This window comes from Myiozetetes cayanensis, unplaced genomic scaffold (assembly GCF_022539395.1).
Source record: "Myiozetetes cayanensis isolate MyiCay16 unplaced genomic scaffold, myiCay2020 scf3, whole genome shotgun sequence".
NCBI lineage: Eukaryota > Metazoa > Chordata > Aves > Passeriformes > Tyrannidae > Myiozetetes > Myiozetetes cayanensis.
Genome location: NW_026087521.1, coordinates 69,775,179 through 69,794,459, shown reverse-complemented (window position 1 = coordinate 69,794,459; position 19,281 = coordinate 69,775,179). Strand labels below are relative to the sequence as shown.

The window sequence follows — 19,281 nt, the reverse complement described above, 5'->3', positions numbered from 1 at the left end:
TGTAGGCAGATTGTTTGAATACCCAAGGAAATCCCATCTGGGAATATCCATGCACATTTAAACCCAGCCCTAAAATGCATTAATCCTCTGTTGACAGCTGCTCAGGAGTCTGGGGATACCTACACAGGAACACAGGATTGAGGATGTTTTAAACTGGCTCCTACATGACCTGAGGAGTTTTCTCCTTCAGTCTTTAGTTCAGTGCAAATCTATCACACTAATACTTCTGAAAAAAAACTGAGTTTAATTATAATTCAGCATCTGTAGGGGGACTCATGGGCTAAAATGTCACCCCTTTCCTAGGGTTGATACAACGACATAACTTGCTGTCATAACATACTTTGATGTTCTTCTTTCCAAGGTATTTCAGATTTTTAAGTTAAATTTACCTACACTTCACAGTTCACACTTCCTGCACTTTATTTGTACTCATGGGTATAAACATTGCACAGTTTTGCCAGTGAAAAGACTCCTGCCAACCCCTGGGTTGCCACCCTGCTGCCTCACAGGCACAGCACACACGTGTACTTCCAGAGGATGAACTTGCTTCCCACCCCTGCTGAGTAAAAGGAGCAGGGAAAGTTCTGCAAGGATGAAGAATCATTTTGGTTGCTGTGCGTTCCACAGCTGTTTTGTTACCACTCTGGAAGCCTACAGTACTTATCTACCAAAAGGAAAAGTCAGGGGTTCAGGGGTTCCTGTAGGGTTGGCACTTCTAGACAGCTGAAAGCAGCAGCTGTTACTGCCACCAAGTAGGAAGAGAGAGGATTTTCAGCTCTGCAGAAAGACGAAGGAATATCCCAAACAGATGCATCCCAACATATTCCAAAACAGATTAGGAGTCAGTGCTGCCAAACAGGAGATATTAAGAAGGACAGTTAGGGAGCAATGAGGGTTAGATTGGATCCTGCAAGGGGAGTTGTACATTCAGAGAAACAGCTTCAGAAACAACCCAAAAAGGGGGAATAAACTCTCCAACCAGTTTGGGGAGTTAAAGAGCTGACACTCCTTCATTCCAGCACTGGGTGCAGGAGGGATCTCTCCACCTAAATGCACACCCAGCAGTCTAAAAACCAGGTTATATTCATGAAACTAATGCATCCATTACATTTCTGGAATACACACTCAGATGCCAAATATTTCCATGGACTTATTTGGATATGAGTGGGTGTCTTTTGAAGGTCTCTGGTTCCCCATTCCCCAAATTATCCTTCTGTGAATCTCTTCTCCTTGAAAGTATCTCAGCCTGTGGACAGGTCAAGATGCACTTTTCTTATCAGCTTTGCTCAGACACCCTGTCTTTGCTCTCAAAACTAAGACATTTACTAGTAAACAATAAACTGGGATAGGTAAATCCAGGGATTAGGCACCAGCTGGCACAGGATTACCAGTCACCAATGCAAGGAGTCAGCACTATCTATTACAAGACTCCACTGATCTCTGACATAGGTACTAAGCACTATCTGGTACATTATCAAAATATCACTGATATTTTGATAAACACTATGTTGTTAAAGTCAAAAGATTTCCCCAGCATCTTCCCCCACTGCTGCACGAACTCCTTTTTAAAGAAACACAACTTGTTCTCTTAACACATCCCGAAAATAAAAGATGAAGAGACAAAAAAAACCACTCCCAGCCTTTCTCCTTTTCGATAAATATTCTGAAAGACACTTTTAACATTAAGTAACACTGGAGAAATGTCTTTATAATGTTGCCCACTCACCAGCTTTGAAGCTGAGCTCATCCTGCTCCTGGCCCTCGTAGTCGTAGAGCGCTCGCACTCTCACCTCCATGGCTGGAGAGGTGTCCTCATCGAAGGGGTTGGTGTCTCCATTGGCATCAGTGGAAGAGAAGGGATTGTTGGACTCCTCATCAGACCAGTCTGTGGGGTAGTTTTGGTTCTTTTCGTAGCTGCTCACGCTGAAAGTCAATTTTTAAATTAGTCTTTTCTGCTCTTAAAATAGGAGGGTAGAAGTACCACTAAGACAGCAGCTTCCCTAATTGAGATTAAACTCCACTCTAAGGCTCAGTTTTGAAATTTTCTTTCTGGTCCCTTCTCATCTATTTCTAACTGACAATGCCTCATTAAAAAAAAAAACCAAAACAACAACAATAATCCCCCCCCTCCAAATTTTATAATACATTTACCAAGGTAGAAAAAGGCAAAACCAACACATATCAAAGACAACCTCCCCACAAACTCAAAAGGCTTCTCTATCAAGGAATCTACACAACCCATGGGACTATTTACTCTAGAAAGGTAAAATGGCAGTAGATGAGAGGAATTATCTAGTTCAGGATAAGATATTTAAGTAGCTTGGCAGAACCTTCCTCCCAAAGCTCTGTGCACCTGTACAACACTTTTTGCACGGTGCAATCCACCAACAAAGAAACTTGTGTTTCTATTATATTTTACTGCAAAAAGTCTATGATTTAAAGGAAAGTTCACTGCCCAGCATGCACATGCCATTCAAGAGAGGGCTATGTCCTTAGTGTGTAAACTGAAGCAACAGGCAGCTGCTTGAGGAGGTCCTAAACAAAAAAAAGAAAGCAACCTTAAAAGCAGATTTATTCAGCAAGAAGACACAGGAGTAAAGCCCCAGAAGCAGTTTCACTAGAAAAACACACCAGTTTTGACATTTGATAGGAGGGGTAAAGGAAGGGAAAAAAAGCAACAGCAGTTCTGTTAGCAACTGCCAATAACCCCACTGGTTTCAGACCAAAGGTCAAGGCAACAGATGTGGCATCTGTTAGGAAAGACAAGTTAGGTCACAGTGTTGCTCACACAACTGCTTGAAAACACTTCATGCACTGACCAGCAGAGTGTTATAGAAACCAAAAATAGGAAACTCTGGACAGAGAAAGTGCAAAATGTGAAAACTATTTATAAAAAAAAAAAACAAACAACATTTCACCAACTTTTTGATCTTATTGTCCTCCTTTTCACTGACAGTACTCCCAGTATCTTCTTCATCTTCAAAGGGATTGTAACTTGATTGTACTGACTGCACTGTGTTACTCTGGACACTAAGACTGCTAATTTGGAAAAGAAAAAGCATTATGGTGACCCTATCTGTGGAAGAGCAGCACACTGTCACTGGTGTCCCACTAGGCAGTTTCTTAGCAGACCCCTCCTTCAGCCAAATTTAAAAAAAAAAAGAAAAGAAAAAAACAATAATAAAAAAAAAGAAAAATAAACAAAACCCCAAATATCCATCAAGTGCAGCACAAAACCCAAAAAAGCCTGGAAAGTCTCACATTCCTCCACAATTAGAAATATCCTTCATGGACCATAATTTCTTTTTCCTACTGCCTGCAATAAAAGGCAGTGCAATTTTTCCAGCAAGTCTTATTCCTTTTTTAAGCAGCTGATGTTAAAGAGTTTTATATTCATCACACCCAGAATTCTGAAGTGACTGTTTAGCAAGCAAAGATTTCACAGTGTGGTTGTCTTTTCTAGAGGTTGGGAACATAAATAGCAGGAGACTACCAGGTCAGCTACAGAAAGTTCACTTTCTCCTGAAGCCTGGTTGCCTTCAATTCCCAGTGGAAAGAGAACTGTGGAATGGAGAATAATTCCCAAATTAACTTGTGAACTGCAGAGACATCACTAAAAATGCTCACAGATAATTACCATTTGACTGAACAGCGACTTTTTGATGCTGTAGGGTTTAGTGCAGATAACAACCTTTGGCAATGAGTCTTTTTAGGCATGAAAAAAACTACCTGCTGTGTTTGTTAGGTTGTGAAACTTGGTCTCCTGTCTGATTTATACCAGTTAAAGTCACCCCATCAGAAGCTTTCTTCTTTTCTCTTCTGCTGAGGGTCCGGTTCAGATCTGCAGACCACTCCTGTCAAGGAATGCAAAACATGATGGAGACTTTTAATTGAACAGAGGAATAATCATATTTAAATGTCAAACTGAGTTATGGAACAGACATCTATCCATACAACAATAATTATTAAATGTTTCAGTCTGAGAAATCAAAAGAGCTGGCCAGTGCAGCTCCTTAAAAAGATGTCCTGGGAGGGCTCACAGTGCCAGGGCATTTGGCTTTAAAAGGTAAAGCTTACATTTAAATTTAAAAAGGTGTTATGAGAGAGGGCTTACTACTCAAGAAGTGCTCCCAGAATGACCTACAAAGCAGCTGATTTTTAATCTCACTGTTTATCATTTCTCCTGTCCCTAAGATTTGAGCCACAAGGTCCTTCACCGTGGATTTAGTGACAGTTATTGCCCTAAAAATCCATCTCTGAGAGTTAAGGCTCAAATCAACGAGTGACAAGACTCAGGATGCCACTTGCAGCCCCTCCTTGATGTTCTGAGCCATTCAGAGGCAGATGGACAAGCAGGATGAGACCTAAACACAACTCCTACAACGTCAAGGCAAACCAAGCTGCATATAATGATATAAAACACAAAACAAACTGGATGCAAGCAAGAATTAAAAAACCAAAAGAATCGTATTTTTAACAAGAAATTTACGTTTTGAGGGTTGCTATTACTACTGGGCTTATACATGCAGCAAAGTCAGCCCAGTTTCAAGTGCTTTCTGGCCAACCCTTCAGAGATACCTTGTAATTTTAACTTTGCAAAATACACATTGGATTTCTGAGTTACCACAGTTTAAAGACCACTGACCTATGCACATTTGCAGTTTACAATGCAATTTCACAGGCATTTGATCATGACTTTTTTACTTACGTCATCCTTGTAGCATGTAAATGAGAAAAAACTTGATTAGGAGAATAGTAACCAGAGGGTTTCATTGGTACTTTATAATGCTTGAGAAAAAGGATGGCAATTTCCCCTCACAGCATTAACTCTAGTTCAGCATTTCAGGTAAATTCTGCAGTATTATTATGAGTTTCTTCCTCAAACCTTCTAAAGTTGCTCAATATTTTAATGTGATATTTTCCATTATTGTTAATGAGGGAATAGTGAAATAGTTTATTCTTCCACTCCATTAATTTAAGGTCTAGAAATTATTTCAACTAAACCCATGATTGTGGTAAAACTCCTTCCCAATCCAGCTATTTGATACCCCAGTACTACAATTCTGCATTGCCACATGTTTGTACTTTTGTCAACAGAACACTGCTTAGAACAACCCCTTTCTTTTGAAGATGGCATTCAGCAATTAAAATTAAAGGTAGAACTTTTTTTTTTTTAAGTACGGTAGTATTGAATTTTACATACTCATTTTCAAATTTTAAAGTATTTAGTTCAGACTTTTTCCGAGTCTTTGCTGCACTCACTCTTAATTATCTGGTAACAGCAAGGAGATTCAAAGTCAAGTCTGACACCAAAGGGAGAGGTAAAACAGAAAGGGTAACACATGCAGGTGTCAGAGATGGGTCAATTAAATGACGGCTAATGACTTTATCTTAAAAAATATCACTACAGTTTTCTCTTTAAATAGGTGCCCAACATAATCCCCTCCAGAAGTTGAGGCGTGAGAAGAAAAACCGAAAATGAAGAGAAGAAAACTACTCTGACTTGCAGAAACAAAAAATTCAGCATTGGAAGCCTCAAGTTACACCAGAAAGGAACGTTACAAAAAGCAAAGAGGCAAAAACAGGCAAACCAATTCTGGGCTTTAGGTACTCTGAGCTTACCTCAAACTGAGGCCAATTCATTGACATCCCTGGACCTTGGTTGGCTCTGAACCACCTCAAGTCTTCAACAGCATCTGCTGTTTTGATGTTCTGTTCCAGCTCTCGGTAAATATTTTTGTAACTGCAAAACAAATTTGTCTTTGAATTCAGTATAACATTTAGAAACATGGCAAAGCCACTAGTTAGTTTTGTTTGGTTTTTTTAATATTTCAAAATTCACAATAGTATTGAAAAAGAACAACTTACAGCAAGACAGACTTTTATTACAGCCTGACAGACCTATTAACTGCCTGTAAAAAAGGAAGAGCAGTCCAACAAGTGAACCTGCTGAAAGTTCACAAACCCACAATACCCTTTTATTTGCCAGACTTCAGAATGATGGTTCTTGTGTAAATTAATTTACCTGGCTGGCAGTAAAAGCAGGATGTACATAGGAGCGTATTGGAACTACTGGACACCAACTTTGAGGCTGCCTGAATTTCCAAGCCTGTCTACAGCAGAAACTGCTTTTGTGCTAAATCCGTGGGATTCTGAATTGAGACAGGAGTTTTCACGAGGAGAATTTGCCTCACAAAGTTTTACCTTGCAACGTTGGACAAGTCAAGGTGCTTCTGGACCTCCAGTAACACTTCTCGGAAGAAACGCAACCGCTTCTCCTCAAACTGCTGGCACTGCTCAAACACCTGCTCCATGTTCTCCATGTACTGAGGAGTGGCATTATCTAATTCTTTCAGGGATTTCTCATACTTTTCTTTTGTCTGGGGGGTAGAAAACCAAACTGTTAGCAGTGTATTTTATTGCTGCCTTATAACACAGACTTATCCATGTAGTAATTTCTTTCCTCCTTTAGTAATTTACAGTCCACTCTGAGTTGTGACCAAAACCCCCAACATTGTACCAACCCTTGGGAACATTAATTGCATGTGCTGTGAGCTCAGCTAACAGACAGAACCTCAGACTCTGCACTAATTTACAGAAATAGTCCACACACAGGAATTAAAAGATCTCACCCCATGGAACATCAGCCTTCCAGACCACAGGACAGCACTCTCAGAGGCAGAAGACACCTCTGAGGGAAGTCCCACTAGAAAAGCCTCTTGGTGGCAGCCCACTAAAGAGCTAAACCAAACTGGGCAACACAACAGCATTCATTTACATGGATTGCCTCTATTACATCCATCTAAGCAAGCTTACTTCATTTAAAAAATGCATTCTGCAGTAGGAATGACAACACATTGCTCACAGCACACTCAGGAGGGAAAAAAAGAAAAAAACACAAAATGCTTAAATATGCTTAAATATGCACAAGTTGTGGGTTAAAAAGTACGTCAGCACACGGGATACCTTTAGCACGTCTTGTTTGCTTCTCTCCACTTTGTCCTGTAGCTTCTTCAGCTGCTCAGGATTCAGTGCTGGGTCAGCTTTGCTGTTGGTTTCCCTGGATATGGCCAGTTTCTCCTCCTTGCAGGCTGCATGGTAGGCCTTCTTTGCAGCTTCCACCTACAAAAGCACAGTTGAGTGTTTGCAGCTGCGACAGCAGACAGCAAACATCAACTATTTTCTAGCTTTAAAATCGTGATGCAATGAAGGAAGTGTCAGGTTTTGTTTCAGGATGTTCTTTCTTTCTTGGGAGCAGGGGGATTTGTTTTTTTCATTTAGGCCAAGGAATCAACACAATGGAAATTATTGCAGCATTCTCTCAGCACACAAGAAATGTCACTCATACAGCTTTAGAGAAGTGTTGAACAGACTCACAAAAGGTTTACAGAAAGTCCCCAACTGTATATTTTTCCTCATGCCCACATCCTCCTGCTCCCCTTCTTCTACAAACCTGTTATTTAAGGATAATGTTACGTGACAAGGAAGAAAAAAACCACCCCAAAAATACAAATATATTTCCCCTTCTCATTCCTTTGAGCAATTCACAACTTTCAAATGCAGGAAATCAGACATGGTTTAAAGTGATAGCTTAAATCCCACTTTTTTTCCAGATTTTTGTTGAAGACACCAAGATTAGGAGAGACCAAGAGAAAAATGCTTATTTTCAGAAGAGGACAGAAAGCAAGAGATCTTTTTGAGAAAGGAGGGTCCAGCAGAGAGAACAGGGAGTTTACTCCCTTATGCAGATCCGAGACATTAGTATATTATAACACAGCATATCTAAGACATAATCTACTGCTGTACCTCTTTCAGCTTTTTTGCCCAGGGTTTCTGAGCTTTCCTAAATCCATCTTCTGCTTCTTTGGTTTCCTTAAATCCTCCCATCATTTGCTTATGAAAGGCTTCCTTCTGCCAGTTCTTGATTTTTTCAAAATCTTCATTCATCAGTGAACCTTTTACTTCTAGATGCAGTTCACTCACTTTTTCAGCTTCTGACATAAAAGCACACCAAGCCCTTTCTACTGTTCCATACTGTGGGCCTAAACACAACAGAAAGGGTCATTTCTCAGTAACCACCACCCACATGGAACTTATATTCCCGAGAAACTACCTCAAACTATTCACTTGCATTCCCTTCTAAACAGCAATATTGATGCAAACCTAGGAAAGGCAACAGGGTTTTATCCACAGGAATTTAGAATATTACAAAATTTACGTCAGAAAATTGAATATTCATTCAGTCTGGAGCCCTTCTCAACTCTCAGTATTCCACCTCTGGACTGCCTTCCCTTTCTCAACATGCTTTTTGAAGTCCAGATAACCATGAAAGGACAAACTGTGGCAGAATATATTCAAATGGTCTATCAGCTTAGCCTTATTACAGCAATACTAGTCTTTTCCCCACAACCACTGACCCCTTATTGTTCAGAATCCCTTTTCAAACTGTGTTTTCTACCATTAGTTATCTAGAAACAGTTTTCTAAAACGTACCTCAGTACTGGAGGCAAGATTCATCTGCTTCAGTAAAGAACAAGCAAACTTGCAAAATAGCAGGGCTTTGGTTGTTTTTTAATCAAGAAAACCTTGGTCATTTGTCACATTACTGAGCCTCTTGCAAGGACTCCATAACAGGCTAAGAAGTGCAATATTTGTACTTACCAAAACAAAGACATACAGAAACATGGTGGTTTTTTTCCCCTGGGGGAAAGTTTTCAGAGCTCAGAATCAGAAGGGATTACCTTTTTCCACGAGTTGTTTCCACCTTTTAGCCCATTCTGTGAGCTGCTGAGCATAGACCTTCTCTATCCGGGCCCGTTCATGGATACAATTCATGAGGTCGTTGCAGAGTCTGTGACCATCGTCAATCCTTTTCACTGTCCTCTTGTAATTCCCAACCTGCAAAGAGACAAACACTCAGGGTCTGCTTCAAAGTTCTGAAAAGAAGAGAAATCTCTATTTATCACAAATACTGTTTGATAAGAGCAAGCCAGTCCAGCAGGACTTAATCAATTATGGCATAAATATCCTAAAACCAAACTGCAACAACACAACAAAAGGCCACAAGTTCTCCTGTAAAAGAAAAAAGATGTTCATTTTGAAAGTGAAAATTTTAAAAGTGAAAGTTTTATTATATTTTTATTAGTCCTGCAAAGTAGGGGGATACAGAATGAAGATATGGAGAAAAATGCACACTATACAATGAGCACCCATTACATAATTATAACTATATAATTATATATATATAATATAACACTCTCATTCTTGTGCACAATGGAGATAACTAATCTAGGTGACTGAAGGGGAAAAAAGAAAAGCCTTACACTGCTCCCAGAGTAATATTTCCACTGAATTCAAGGTCACTCACGTTGGCTTTTGTAAACATTAAACAAGACCTAAGAACTCTGTTAGCAGAGCTTGCTCAGCCCGTTAAATGTCACAGCCGGTTTCTTATCTGCCCCAACCACCTGACTGAAGAATAAAGATTAGCAGTAAATGAAACATTCAGATACTCAAGGCATGTCAGTCATTTTTACATTTGAATCATATCTGCTCCACATCTGACACACAGAAGAACATCCAGCTTTTAGGCTGACATTTATTCAGGATTTTGTCAGCAGAGGTACATTCTGATGAAAATGGTATATAGGGAAATAATCCTAAAATGGACAAAAACTCTTTATTAAATGCTGGAAAAATAAGTGACTGTACTGATTATTACTAATAAATACAGATATATGTTGGGACTCCTCATTAAAGCTGGGGAGAAAAATAAAATCAAACCCATCGATGAGAGGACAAACCCAACTCTTTCAGACAGTGGCCTCAGGGAATTCCTCTGAGCGTGATTTTTGGGTTGGACTGGATCCATTTCAATAGATCAAGGAAGTTTAGGCAGCACCTAAGTAAAGCATTAGCTGGCAGTCACTGATTTGTGTAAATCCTGTCAAGAACTGCACACAATAATGGAAGACAAGAAGGTCCCAGCCCCACAAAGCAGCTGACACCAAAAATCAAGATGTCAATGCATCCATGCCAACAGATTGCATTATTAATGAGAAGGTATGAAAAATAACCTCTGATTTTTCAGGAGAAATAAAAAGCTGAGAACAGGCAGTTTCAAACACTGTTCCCTAACAAAGACAATATTCACATGTAATCAAAGCATTAAGGAAATGAAGAAGAGGAACCCCAGGCCTGCAATGCCAGAAAATAACCTACTACTGCAAAGAAAGCCTTTTACACTAATAATTCCCTCAGGGGAATGCTGAAATTTGGGAGATAGACGTTTTTCCTGTGTCCTATGACAGAGAACATAAGTTATGTAAGTTGGCATGTAACACAAGGTCTTTAAATCACAGTAAAAGGGAAAGGATTCCAGTCTTCACGTGGCCAAGGAACTACCGGGTTAATTGCAGATGAGTTCAAACAATTAAATTAAAAACCTACAAACACATTAAAGACAGGCTGAATCAGAGGAACAATACATTGTTTTGTTCAAGACTATTTTCTCCAGTTTCTCAGGTAGAAGGCAAACATTCTGCAGGACTTGCCCCTTCCCCTTCACGAGAAGTATTTGAGCTAAAGCAGAAATGACAATTTCTTTTATTTGCAGCAACTGATCAGGAACAAAACCACACAAAGCAACCCTGTGTTCCTCTGTTTCTGTCAGAGCCACACTTACATAATTTTCAGATGCCTTGCAATTCTCAGATTTCTCAGTTAGCCCTGATCAACACATGAAAATATGTGATTTTGCTGGTTAGAATTATTTTTGCTACCTGGAATAATCTTCTGATCATTGGGCTATTTCCAGTTGAACGGACAGCAGGCAACTAAAACTTGAGGTCCCCTTGTCCTACCAACAGGACATTTGTTTCAGGAAGGTAAATTGCAAGATTATAAAGTTTCTTCTTTCCAGAAGAAAAAGAAATGCTTAAAAACTAAATCCCCTTTCATTTCAGCACCAACACTAAATCCATCTGAAAGGGAGAGTTTATTACATGACACCAAACTCAGCTGCTCTTTACCCTTAGTTGTCAGAAACATTTCAGAAGGAAATAACCCCAAGAGTTTCTTGCTTAAAAATGCCACTGCAAGGGTCACTTTTTTTGACAGAATCAGTGAGTCACTGAATCCTGTGAAAATTGATAGTTTAGTGTCTCTCCCCACCTTTCTTAAGCTGAATTAACCAGTTTCTCCTTTTCCAAAACTCCTGATCTTTGCTACTAATAAGCCTCAGTTGGTCCTGTAGCCAAGCACTGTCACTGATAGGATCTTTAGTGGGAATATTGAAGAGTTTACAACCTCATTTTACAATTCCACAGCACTCAACACAAAGGGAGAGCCTTAAATTATTTAGGCCCCTTTACCTCAACTAACAGACTCTTTCTTCTTAAAGGCATTGTCAGAGAGCAGCATAAAAGCCTGCACAGAGTTAAAACACACTCTGCAGGTTTTTCTGGTACGCTGAATGAGAAAAAGAAGAGTTTTTTTCATTTATTGGCAGCCCAGAAGGTCTCAAATGTTCAGCTACTGCTACACTCCTGGTGGTTAATTCTAGCATGTCATGATAATTGTTATAACCACAAATATTTCAGGAGTTTCAAGTGCCTGAAGAAAGATTTGATGTCAACTCCTTTTTTTCCCCTTATTCATGACAAGCTGGCCTTTTTGAACTGGAATAACTTGAAAGATATTCAGTCACCACAGGGCAAACCAAGGGTATTTTTAGGGGCAAATACTCCTAGGTAGGAAAAAGAATAATAAGCTTTGAGGGTTCACAGTCAAGCCCACGCACACTGATGGCCAAACACTATTTCCAGCATTCCAGTTAAAACCAGGAGTAAAATATCTTTCCAGCTGCGTCAAAGGGGAAGTTTCCAAACATTTCAACCAACATCTATAACACTGGTGTGGTTTTTAGGAATAAAAGCAATTATCTTGCTGCATAATTAGCACAGGCACAGCCCCAGTACCTATGAGTACCAGTTCTGAGTAAGTTTTGCAAGTTTACCCACATAAATTTACAAGAAAAATCCCGAGGAAGCTCTTAAGCCCACAAAACCTCCAGCCAAATACACCAGTAAGCAAATACCTGGCAATGGAAATGGAAAACATTCTGTTGCTCAGTGTCAGGGGGAGATTAAAAAATGCATATGTGAAAGGAATCTACTATTGCAGAGCCCAACTATTTTTAAAATGAAAAAAAAAGGAAAACAAGAGCAGTCTGCTCCATCAGCAAAAAGCACTCATTGACAAGGAACTGAAGTCCCTCAACACAGGAGCACTTTTCCAATATCCAGGAGTGAGTTTGGGGGGAATTTCTCCCTCAGCCTCCCTGCATCCAAGAGTTGTCTCACACACATCCTGGCTGGCAGCAGCAGGAGTGAAGCACAGGACATCAGATTGGACTCACCCACATAAATTTGGGATCGACTCCCACTTTCTGAAGCTGAAACCTTGTACTGCTGGGGCATTCCCAGCAAACACTTCAGAGTGTGTTCAGCACTTGGAACTGCCCAGCAGGTCCCATCTTCCAAGGGAATCCCTGCCAGGACTGAAAGGATCCCGGGTTTAGCAGCTGCTCAGGGACTGTTCCTGGGTGGGTGAGGAGCTGTTTCCACAGGGCAGCCAAACAGCCCTGCAGTAAATGGGGCTCCCTGTCGCTGATGCAGCAGCAAAGAAGGGAGGTGAGGATGCACATCCAGGGTGGAAAGCAAATTTAAGGATGCATTTTGTGAATTATTAACATCCCAAATTCTTTCACCTGCATTTCAAAACTACTTCAAGGCCAATAGGTTTGTCCCACTGCTTGTGTTTCACTAAGTCCAATTGATTTCACGTCACAGGTGAGAAAGGAATGCAAAGGGTTTCAAACAGCACAGGGGGTTCCAGATTTTCCAATCCCCATTGGAAAACTCAGTGCCATCCTGCTTCAGGGTACCAGCAACAACCTCTGATTAGCCCAAGCACATCACCCCTGTCAAGCAAGCAACACAGATGCAGGAATTCCTGCTTGGAGCCCATCAACAGGATCCCTCATCTGCAGAATTTCAGCACCCACAGAGTTATGAGCTTAACCAGACACATCAAGGTACACTGAGGCTTGACAGGCAATTAAAAAAAGGGAGAGAAGTTTCCATTTCTTAAGTAAATTAAGACATTAATACAACTGAAACTTTGATGAAATCCTCCACTGTTATTGTGGGAATTACCTTTCAGAAAGCCTTTATGTATTATTTTGCAATTCCCTGCTCTCTAAGAAACCTTTATCAAAACATGTATGAAATTCTCTGACTCCTGAAGTGCTTTTATTTAGTAAACACCTGGACAAATTAGAGGAAAAGAAAAGTATCTGTTCCCCTGAAAAGGATTTATTATCCAGCTAGAAGTCAGAAAACCTTTAAGTAGTAACCTGGGGTAACCAAATATGAAAATAAACCCCCTTACATTTAATTGTTTAGCATGAAATAGAAATAGCAGCAGCTTTCACAAACATGTATAATTCTCAAAGCCTATTTTTTTCAGCCCTATCAGCTGTTCTGATACAAGATACCACCTCTGCCTAAGCCTTGTCCTCCCAACATTTTTTGACAGCTAGATCTGAGCCATCAGCAAGAACACAAATCCAAACAGCAAATTCTCCAGCTCCCTTTCAACAGGACAGCTATTTCCCAACCAACATCTATGTTGTAATAAAAAACATTAACCTTTAGAGGAAACAAGTTACTATTTGTATTGGACTCCAAGCACTGAGCTTAACTCTCAGTGACAGCTCCCAAAGAAACCAAAGCCTCCTGGAGCCAGAAAACCAACAGAGAACCAAGTGGTTTATTTCCTAAAGACAATGGTATGGGAAATCTCTGTCAGCAGCAGGGACAAAAGCTGGGTTATCAACATTTTATTAAGTACAGTTCTCATCAGCTCAGTAGAACGTCAACTTTCAAGAACTAAAAGTGGTTCAGTTTCAAAAGATTTGCACTGAGCAGAGTTGTCACAGTGAGTTCTTCAGATGGGTCCCACACCCAGCCACCTCACTCTTTCCTAAATGCCTTTCAAGAAAAAGATGGGCTTTGCAGCACACTCCGAAGGTAAATAAATCTGAGCTATTTTGGGGCCTGAGGGAACAAATCTAAAGCTCAGCCTGCCAGGCCGCCTCTTCTGTGCCATGGCCACGTTTAAACACACCCCCTGCTTTCAGCTGTGGCACTGAAACACGGCAAGGTGGCTTCTGACAAACTGCAAGCTGACTCTGAAAACAGAGAAAAAACCTCTGGTGTCAAATATCTTAAAAAAAACCTCCAGCAAAAGAGTGTAAATGGCAGTCTGTGGTAACAAAACAACTTCCCAATTGATTAAGAGTTCTTTACTTCTTGTGACCCGAGGCATGAAGGGCTCAGCTGGCATTCCAGAGGCACCACATCCTTTCTAATCAAGTCAAAAAAGCCACACTGATCAGAGCTGTTTAGTTATCCCTTTCCAGAAAGATTTAGACATTAACTCAAAGTTGCAACCTTCAGAAACAAAACAACCAACCCAGAACGTGTGGAAAAAGGACAGGTTTTAGACTAAAATTCAGTCAAATATAATTTGGAAAGATGACTCCAAACCAGAAGCATCATAGAATCAGGGAATGGTTTGGGTTGGAAGGCACCTGAATGATCATGTAGTTCCAACCCCCTGCCATGGGCAGGGACACCTTCCACTATCCCAGGTTGCTCAGAGCCCCATCCAACCTGGCCTTGGACACTTCCAAGGATGGGGCAGCCACAGCTTCTCTGGGCAACCTGTGCCAGGGCCTCCCCACCCTCACAGGGAAGAATTTCTCCCTAATATCCAATCTACACCTGCTCTCTGTCAGTTTGAAGCCATTTCCCATGTCCTGTCACTCCAGGCCCTTGGAAACAGTCTCTCTCCATCTTCCTTGTGGGCTCCCTCCAGGTCCTGGAAGGCCACAATTAGGTCACCCCAAAGCCTTCTCTTCTCCAGGCTGAACAATCCCAACTCTCCCAGCCTTTCCTCCCAGCAGAGCTGCTCCATCCCTCTGATCATCCTGGTGTCCCTCCTCTGGACTCTCTCCAGCAGCTCCACGTCCTTGCTGTGCTGGGATCCCAGAGCTGGAGGCAGCTCTGGAGAGGGGGCAGAGGGTGCATAAATTACATTTAAGTAACCCTTCATAAAGGTCCTAATTTCAGGCTAATTGCTATTTCTGATCACCCTTTAATGGATTTAATTCACATTTGTCCAAACATCATCATACAGAATTAGCAGGATCCCCACTCTCATTCACTCATCTTTTATGCTTCCAGACACGATAATTTGGGAGACACCAGCTCGGTACAGGACAGCCAGCCAGAAGTGATGTTCTCCTGCCAAGTATCCAGTGCCCAACACTCATCACAAAAAGATCCCCTTTGGTCCAGGATTCTTTTTTCCTGATTGCCTCCTTATTTTATTTTGAAGTACTTCTTCCAAGGAAGCTGCTCAGGAATTGCCTCAGCAATGGCTGAAGTTTGTCCTACTAAATACAGCCCACCAGGACACCATTTACCTCCAGCTGTCACTATTGACACTGACAAACCCTTCTTTTTCCTGTAAGAAAAACACTTTTTTTCTTTTTTGTAAAAGGCTTTTTCTGTTTTATGAAGTTTCCCTTCTTTAAAGCTTAAATTGTCTCATAACACCTGAAAGGCTTTGTCAGATTGGGACAGCACAAATTACTGATATTACAGAGTATTTTATACTATTTTTTGATGCTTTTACATTGACAAAGGTTCAGTTCTGAATTGCACATCCTACCCAAAGGGATGATGCCTCAAGTTCTGTGCCCATTAAAAACCGCTGACAGAACCAGGTCAAAAACCTAAAAGGTAATTTCCATCTATTTCTGCAGATCCCAATAACCGAAGGTGTTGCAGCTCTCTCCACGGTTTGCAGTGCACAAAAATCCCATTTTCTACAATCAGAGTGACAAATAAAACCAGGATATTGTACAAAACACCCGGATTACCTCCCAGAAGCTGTCACTAGAAACTTCTACTCCAACGGAATCATCGTATGAGCCAGACATTTCTAGGTATGAAGATCCTGTGAGTGTTCAGAGCTCAAGCACCTTCAGAATCTGTAAAAAAAGGTTAAAAAACCATTAATGAAAAGCAGTTCTGAAGTTGTAAAAAGAGGAATCACGCCCTTTTCCACTGGAAATCTGTGTCACAGGATGAAAACCCCTGGAAATGTTTAAGGCCAGAACCACCTGTGTCCCATTTGTGCCATGTTACCACACCAGGCCATTGGTTTATTTTAGCAAAAGGAACAAACCAGAAAAGCAATCAGCTCCAAATTCTGATCTTTATTAAAAATAAGTCATTACTGTAATAATTCGGGCATTCTCACTTTTACAGACACAGCTGCAAGGAAGAAAGGTATGATTTATCCTCGTGGGTGTTTTTAAATCACTGTATTAAAAAAAAAAAAAATTAGGGTTACTCCAAGCTGACATTTAAGATAAGTATCAAAACTGGTCTTGAGACAAAAATTCAGGCACTTGCATCCACAAATGCACTTTGTGGGCTGGAAACCAAGAAGGAAAAGAAAGGCAACGGCTCCCTCACAGAACACACACAAATCCCTGTTTAACCTCCACAGATGCTTCAGGTTTAGACTGCTCTGAAAAAAATATTTATTTTATATGTAATTTTACATTTATTTACTTTATATATATTATTTATTTATATATTTTATATTTATTGAGAATATATATATATATATTTATTCTCTCTCTATATATATATCTAATTGCCTATAACCACTACAGGGCTACATATGGGTAAACAGATTTTACCCTCACCCCTTGAATACCTTTAATTCAGTTTTTCATCCAATTCACTGACATAATGCCACTCTCAAAAAGCTTAAATAACCTTGAATCTGAACACATAAAAACCACTACAGGAACATCAACTGTTAAGATTTTCATTTTTAAAAGACTACCAAAAAAAAAATATATATAAGAAAGGTTCTGTGAAACGTCAAATAAGATCATAACAGGACAAATTATCTTTACATGTTGGTGCAACAACCCCCAAATTATGTTATTAGTAATTACCAAAAAAAAAAACCCCAAAAAAAAAACCAGCTTTTCCACCTGTGCTTTTACTGAACCAAGGGGGAGAAGTTAAAACACTACTCAATTTTGAGTCTCTAAGCACCACACCTTCACGTGGAATGTGTTTTGCCCCTTGCAGTTTTCACAGCTCAGCAGGGCAAGCAAAGCTCACATTTGCAAGTGGGTTTATATTTTTTTTCACATCCTATCTCAGACAGATACAAGCAGCCCAGGGAGGAAACAAAAGTGCAATAAAGTTGCAAGTTGTTGGACGAATTCCTAAGGGCAGTTTAAAATTAAACAGCTTTTTCTCGGAGTCTGCTATGCAGTGGTCTCTTTAGCCGTGATTTCTGGTATTATTGTATAATATACAAATATATTTGTTGTTTAAAGACAACCTGCCAGATCAATGAAAAGAGATTCTGGTAACTGTTTCTTTTTGCAATTAAGGCAGCCCTGATTACCGTGAAACCAGAGAATTCCCAGGAATGCCACGCAGAACAAGGGAAGGAACAAGATTACAAAGGTTGTCAGAATCCCAAAAAGGAAAGAGAGTGAAACTGTTCTGAAGGAATAATCCAATGTCCACTTACCTTTAACCAAAACCAGCCCAAATTATAGCAGTGCTGGAAAATTTCATCTGAGAAGTTACATGGAAAAAGCTCCAAACTGAGCCTTCCTTAAACGAGGGAACAGGTTGTGGGGAGTGGGGTTTTTTTTTACCTCTTTTATTCCTATTAAAACTACGCAACACAGAGTTCTCCCTTTTTTTCCATAAAAGCATGAAAATGATCAGCCCTCAGGAAATACTGATGGAAGGAAAGGTTTTTGGAGGCCAAATGCTACGCTGTGAGAAAGTATGAGCAAGCGTATTTAGGGAAATATTGTGAAGTCATGGCAACAGCTGGCACAGGAAAAAAAAAAAAACACACCACTATTTGTACAGCCCTACTTAAAAATAAACTGAATTCTGAGATAGGAACATGGAGTGGGGTGAGTCATGAAAGAGAATTATGACAGCAGCCAGGCCTTCAGCACATTTTTTTCTGTCAGGGATTGGTCCTCCCCCTCCTTCAAGTGAATTTGCAGAGGTTTCACGAGGAAAGTTCATTGAATTCTTCTTCTTTTTTTTTTTTTTTTTTCTGTAGGGTTTCTCCTTCCACCACAAGAAGTAAATCTATCAACAGCTACAGCTGTCACGTAAAATCTAGAAAATTTAGACCGAGTCAACAAGGAAGATTCTCCACAAATAATCATCACCTGCATCTCCCAAGGCTGGGGGGTTCTTTGCTCAGCTGGATTGCAGCAGGAAGGAAGAGAAGGCAGGGGTATAAATCCCATTTTCCTTAAAGGCAGATTAAAGATTTTCACTGGACAGACACCCCCTCTGGATCCTTCTCAGGCAGGTAAAGCACCAAACACGAAGCAGCACAGAAAAAAGTCATCAAAGGTCCTACAAGAAAGTCATCAAAGGTCCCAGCACACATCAGCCACGAGAACTTATAGAGGTTAAAAATAAAGCCATGAAGTCCAACAGTCAAAAATAACTATACACTAAACAGCACACACTGTAACAGCCACAAAAACAGGGGGGTTCTGGTCTCTGGTTTTTCAGCGAGTCTTGTAAATTAGGATGCACTGATCTTTGGGACTGAGCAATAAAGAAATGTGACTCTTTTTTAAAGCTTCCCTCTCAGGGAACATTCCAGCTCGAGACCTTGCCCTGCAGTGTGACAGGAATTGCTGTAAACATCCTGAAGGCTTAACACGGGAGGATTTGGGGAAATATTAACTAAGAATGAGCAGGCAGACCTTCAGATCCCACACACACAAAACCAGCTGAACAGATTAAGCTGCCTCTGCTCTCAAGAAGTTGAGTTGGGGGTTGTTACCTTGACAGCAAGTTGCAAAATTCCTTGCTTTGTTCCTGTTGAGATATCTGATTTATTGTTTTTCTTATGTCAGGTGGCAGAGATCAGCACAACACACAGCTCACAAAAATCTGTGCAGTAAATGCAGGCTTTCAGAAGACAAAATAACCCAGGGAATCCCAGTGTTTTCAAAGAGGAAGAGGGGAAAGAAAGTTTAAAGAAATGCTTCAGTTAAACCCCCTCAAGCTTCCAGAGAGATAACTTTGATGAACTCTCACTGTGAAACAGAGCCAGTCTCTAGAA

General features: G+C 40.4%; 1 protein-coding gene across 3 annotated transcripts in view; it reads right to left on the bottom strand.

The window, feature by feature from the left end:
• PACSIN2 (protein kinase C and casein kinase substrate in neurons 2) overlaps positions 1-19,281 on the bottom strand; it is a 37,557-nt gene that overhangs the window by 3,399 nt on the left and 14,877 nt on the right. The window contains exons 2-10 of one of the 3 annotated variants that reach the window (XM_050323978.1): positions 16,013-16,123; positions 8,742-8,898; positions 7,807-8,042; positions 6,967-7,122; positions 6,205-6,380; positions 5,623-5,743; positions 3,730-3,854; positions 2,923-3,039; positions 1,727-1,923 (exon numbers count right to left, since the gene is read on the bottom strand). In XM_050323978.1, the coding sequence (XP_050179935.1) occupies positions 1,727-1,923; positions 2,923-3,039; positions 3,730-3,854; positions 5,623-5,743; positions 6,205-6,380; positions 6,967-7,122; positions 7,807-8,042; positions 8,742-8,898; positions 16,013-16,072 (1,345 nt within the window). In that variant the 5' untranslated portion in view covers positions 16,073-16,123. The remainder of the gene's footprint in view (positions 1-1,726; positions 1,924-2,922; positions 3,040-3,729; positions 3,855-5,622; positions 5,744-6,204; positions 6,381-6,966; positions 7,123-7,806; positions 8,043-8,741; positions 8,899-16,012; positions 16,124-19,281) is intronic. The other 2 variants (XM_050323979.1, XM_050323980.1) reach the window with 2 other exon arrangements.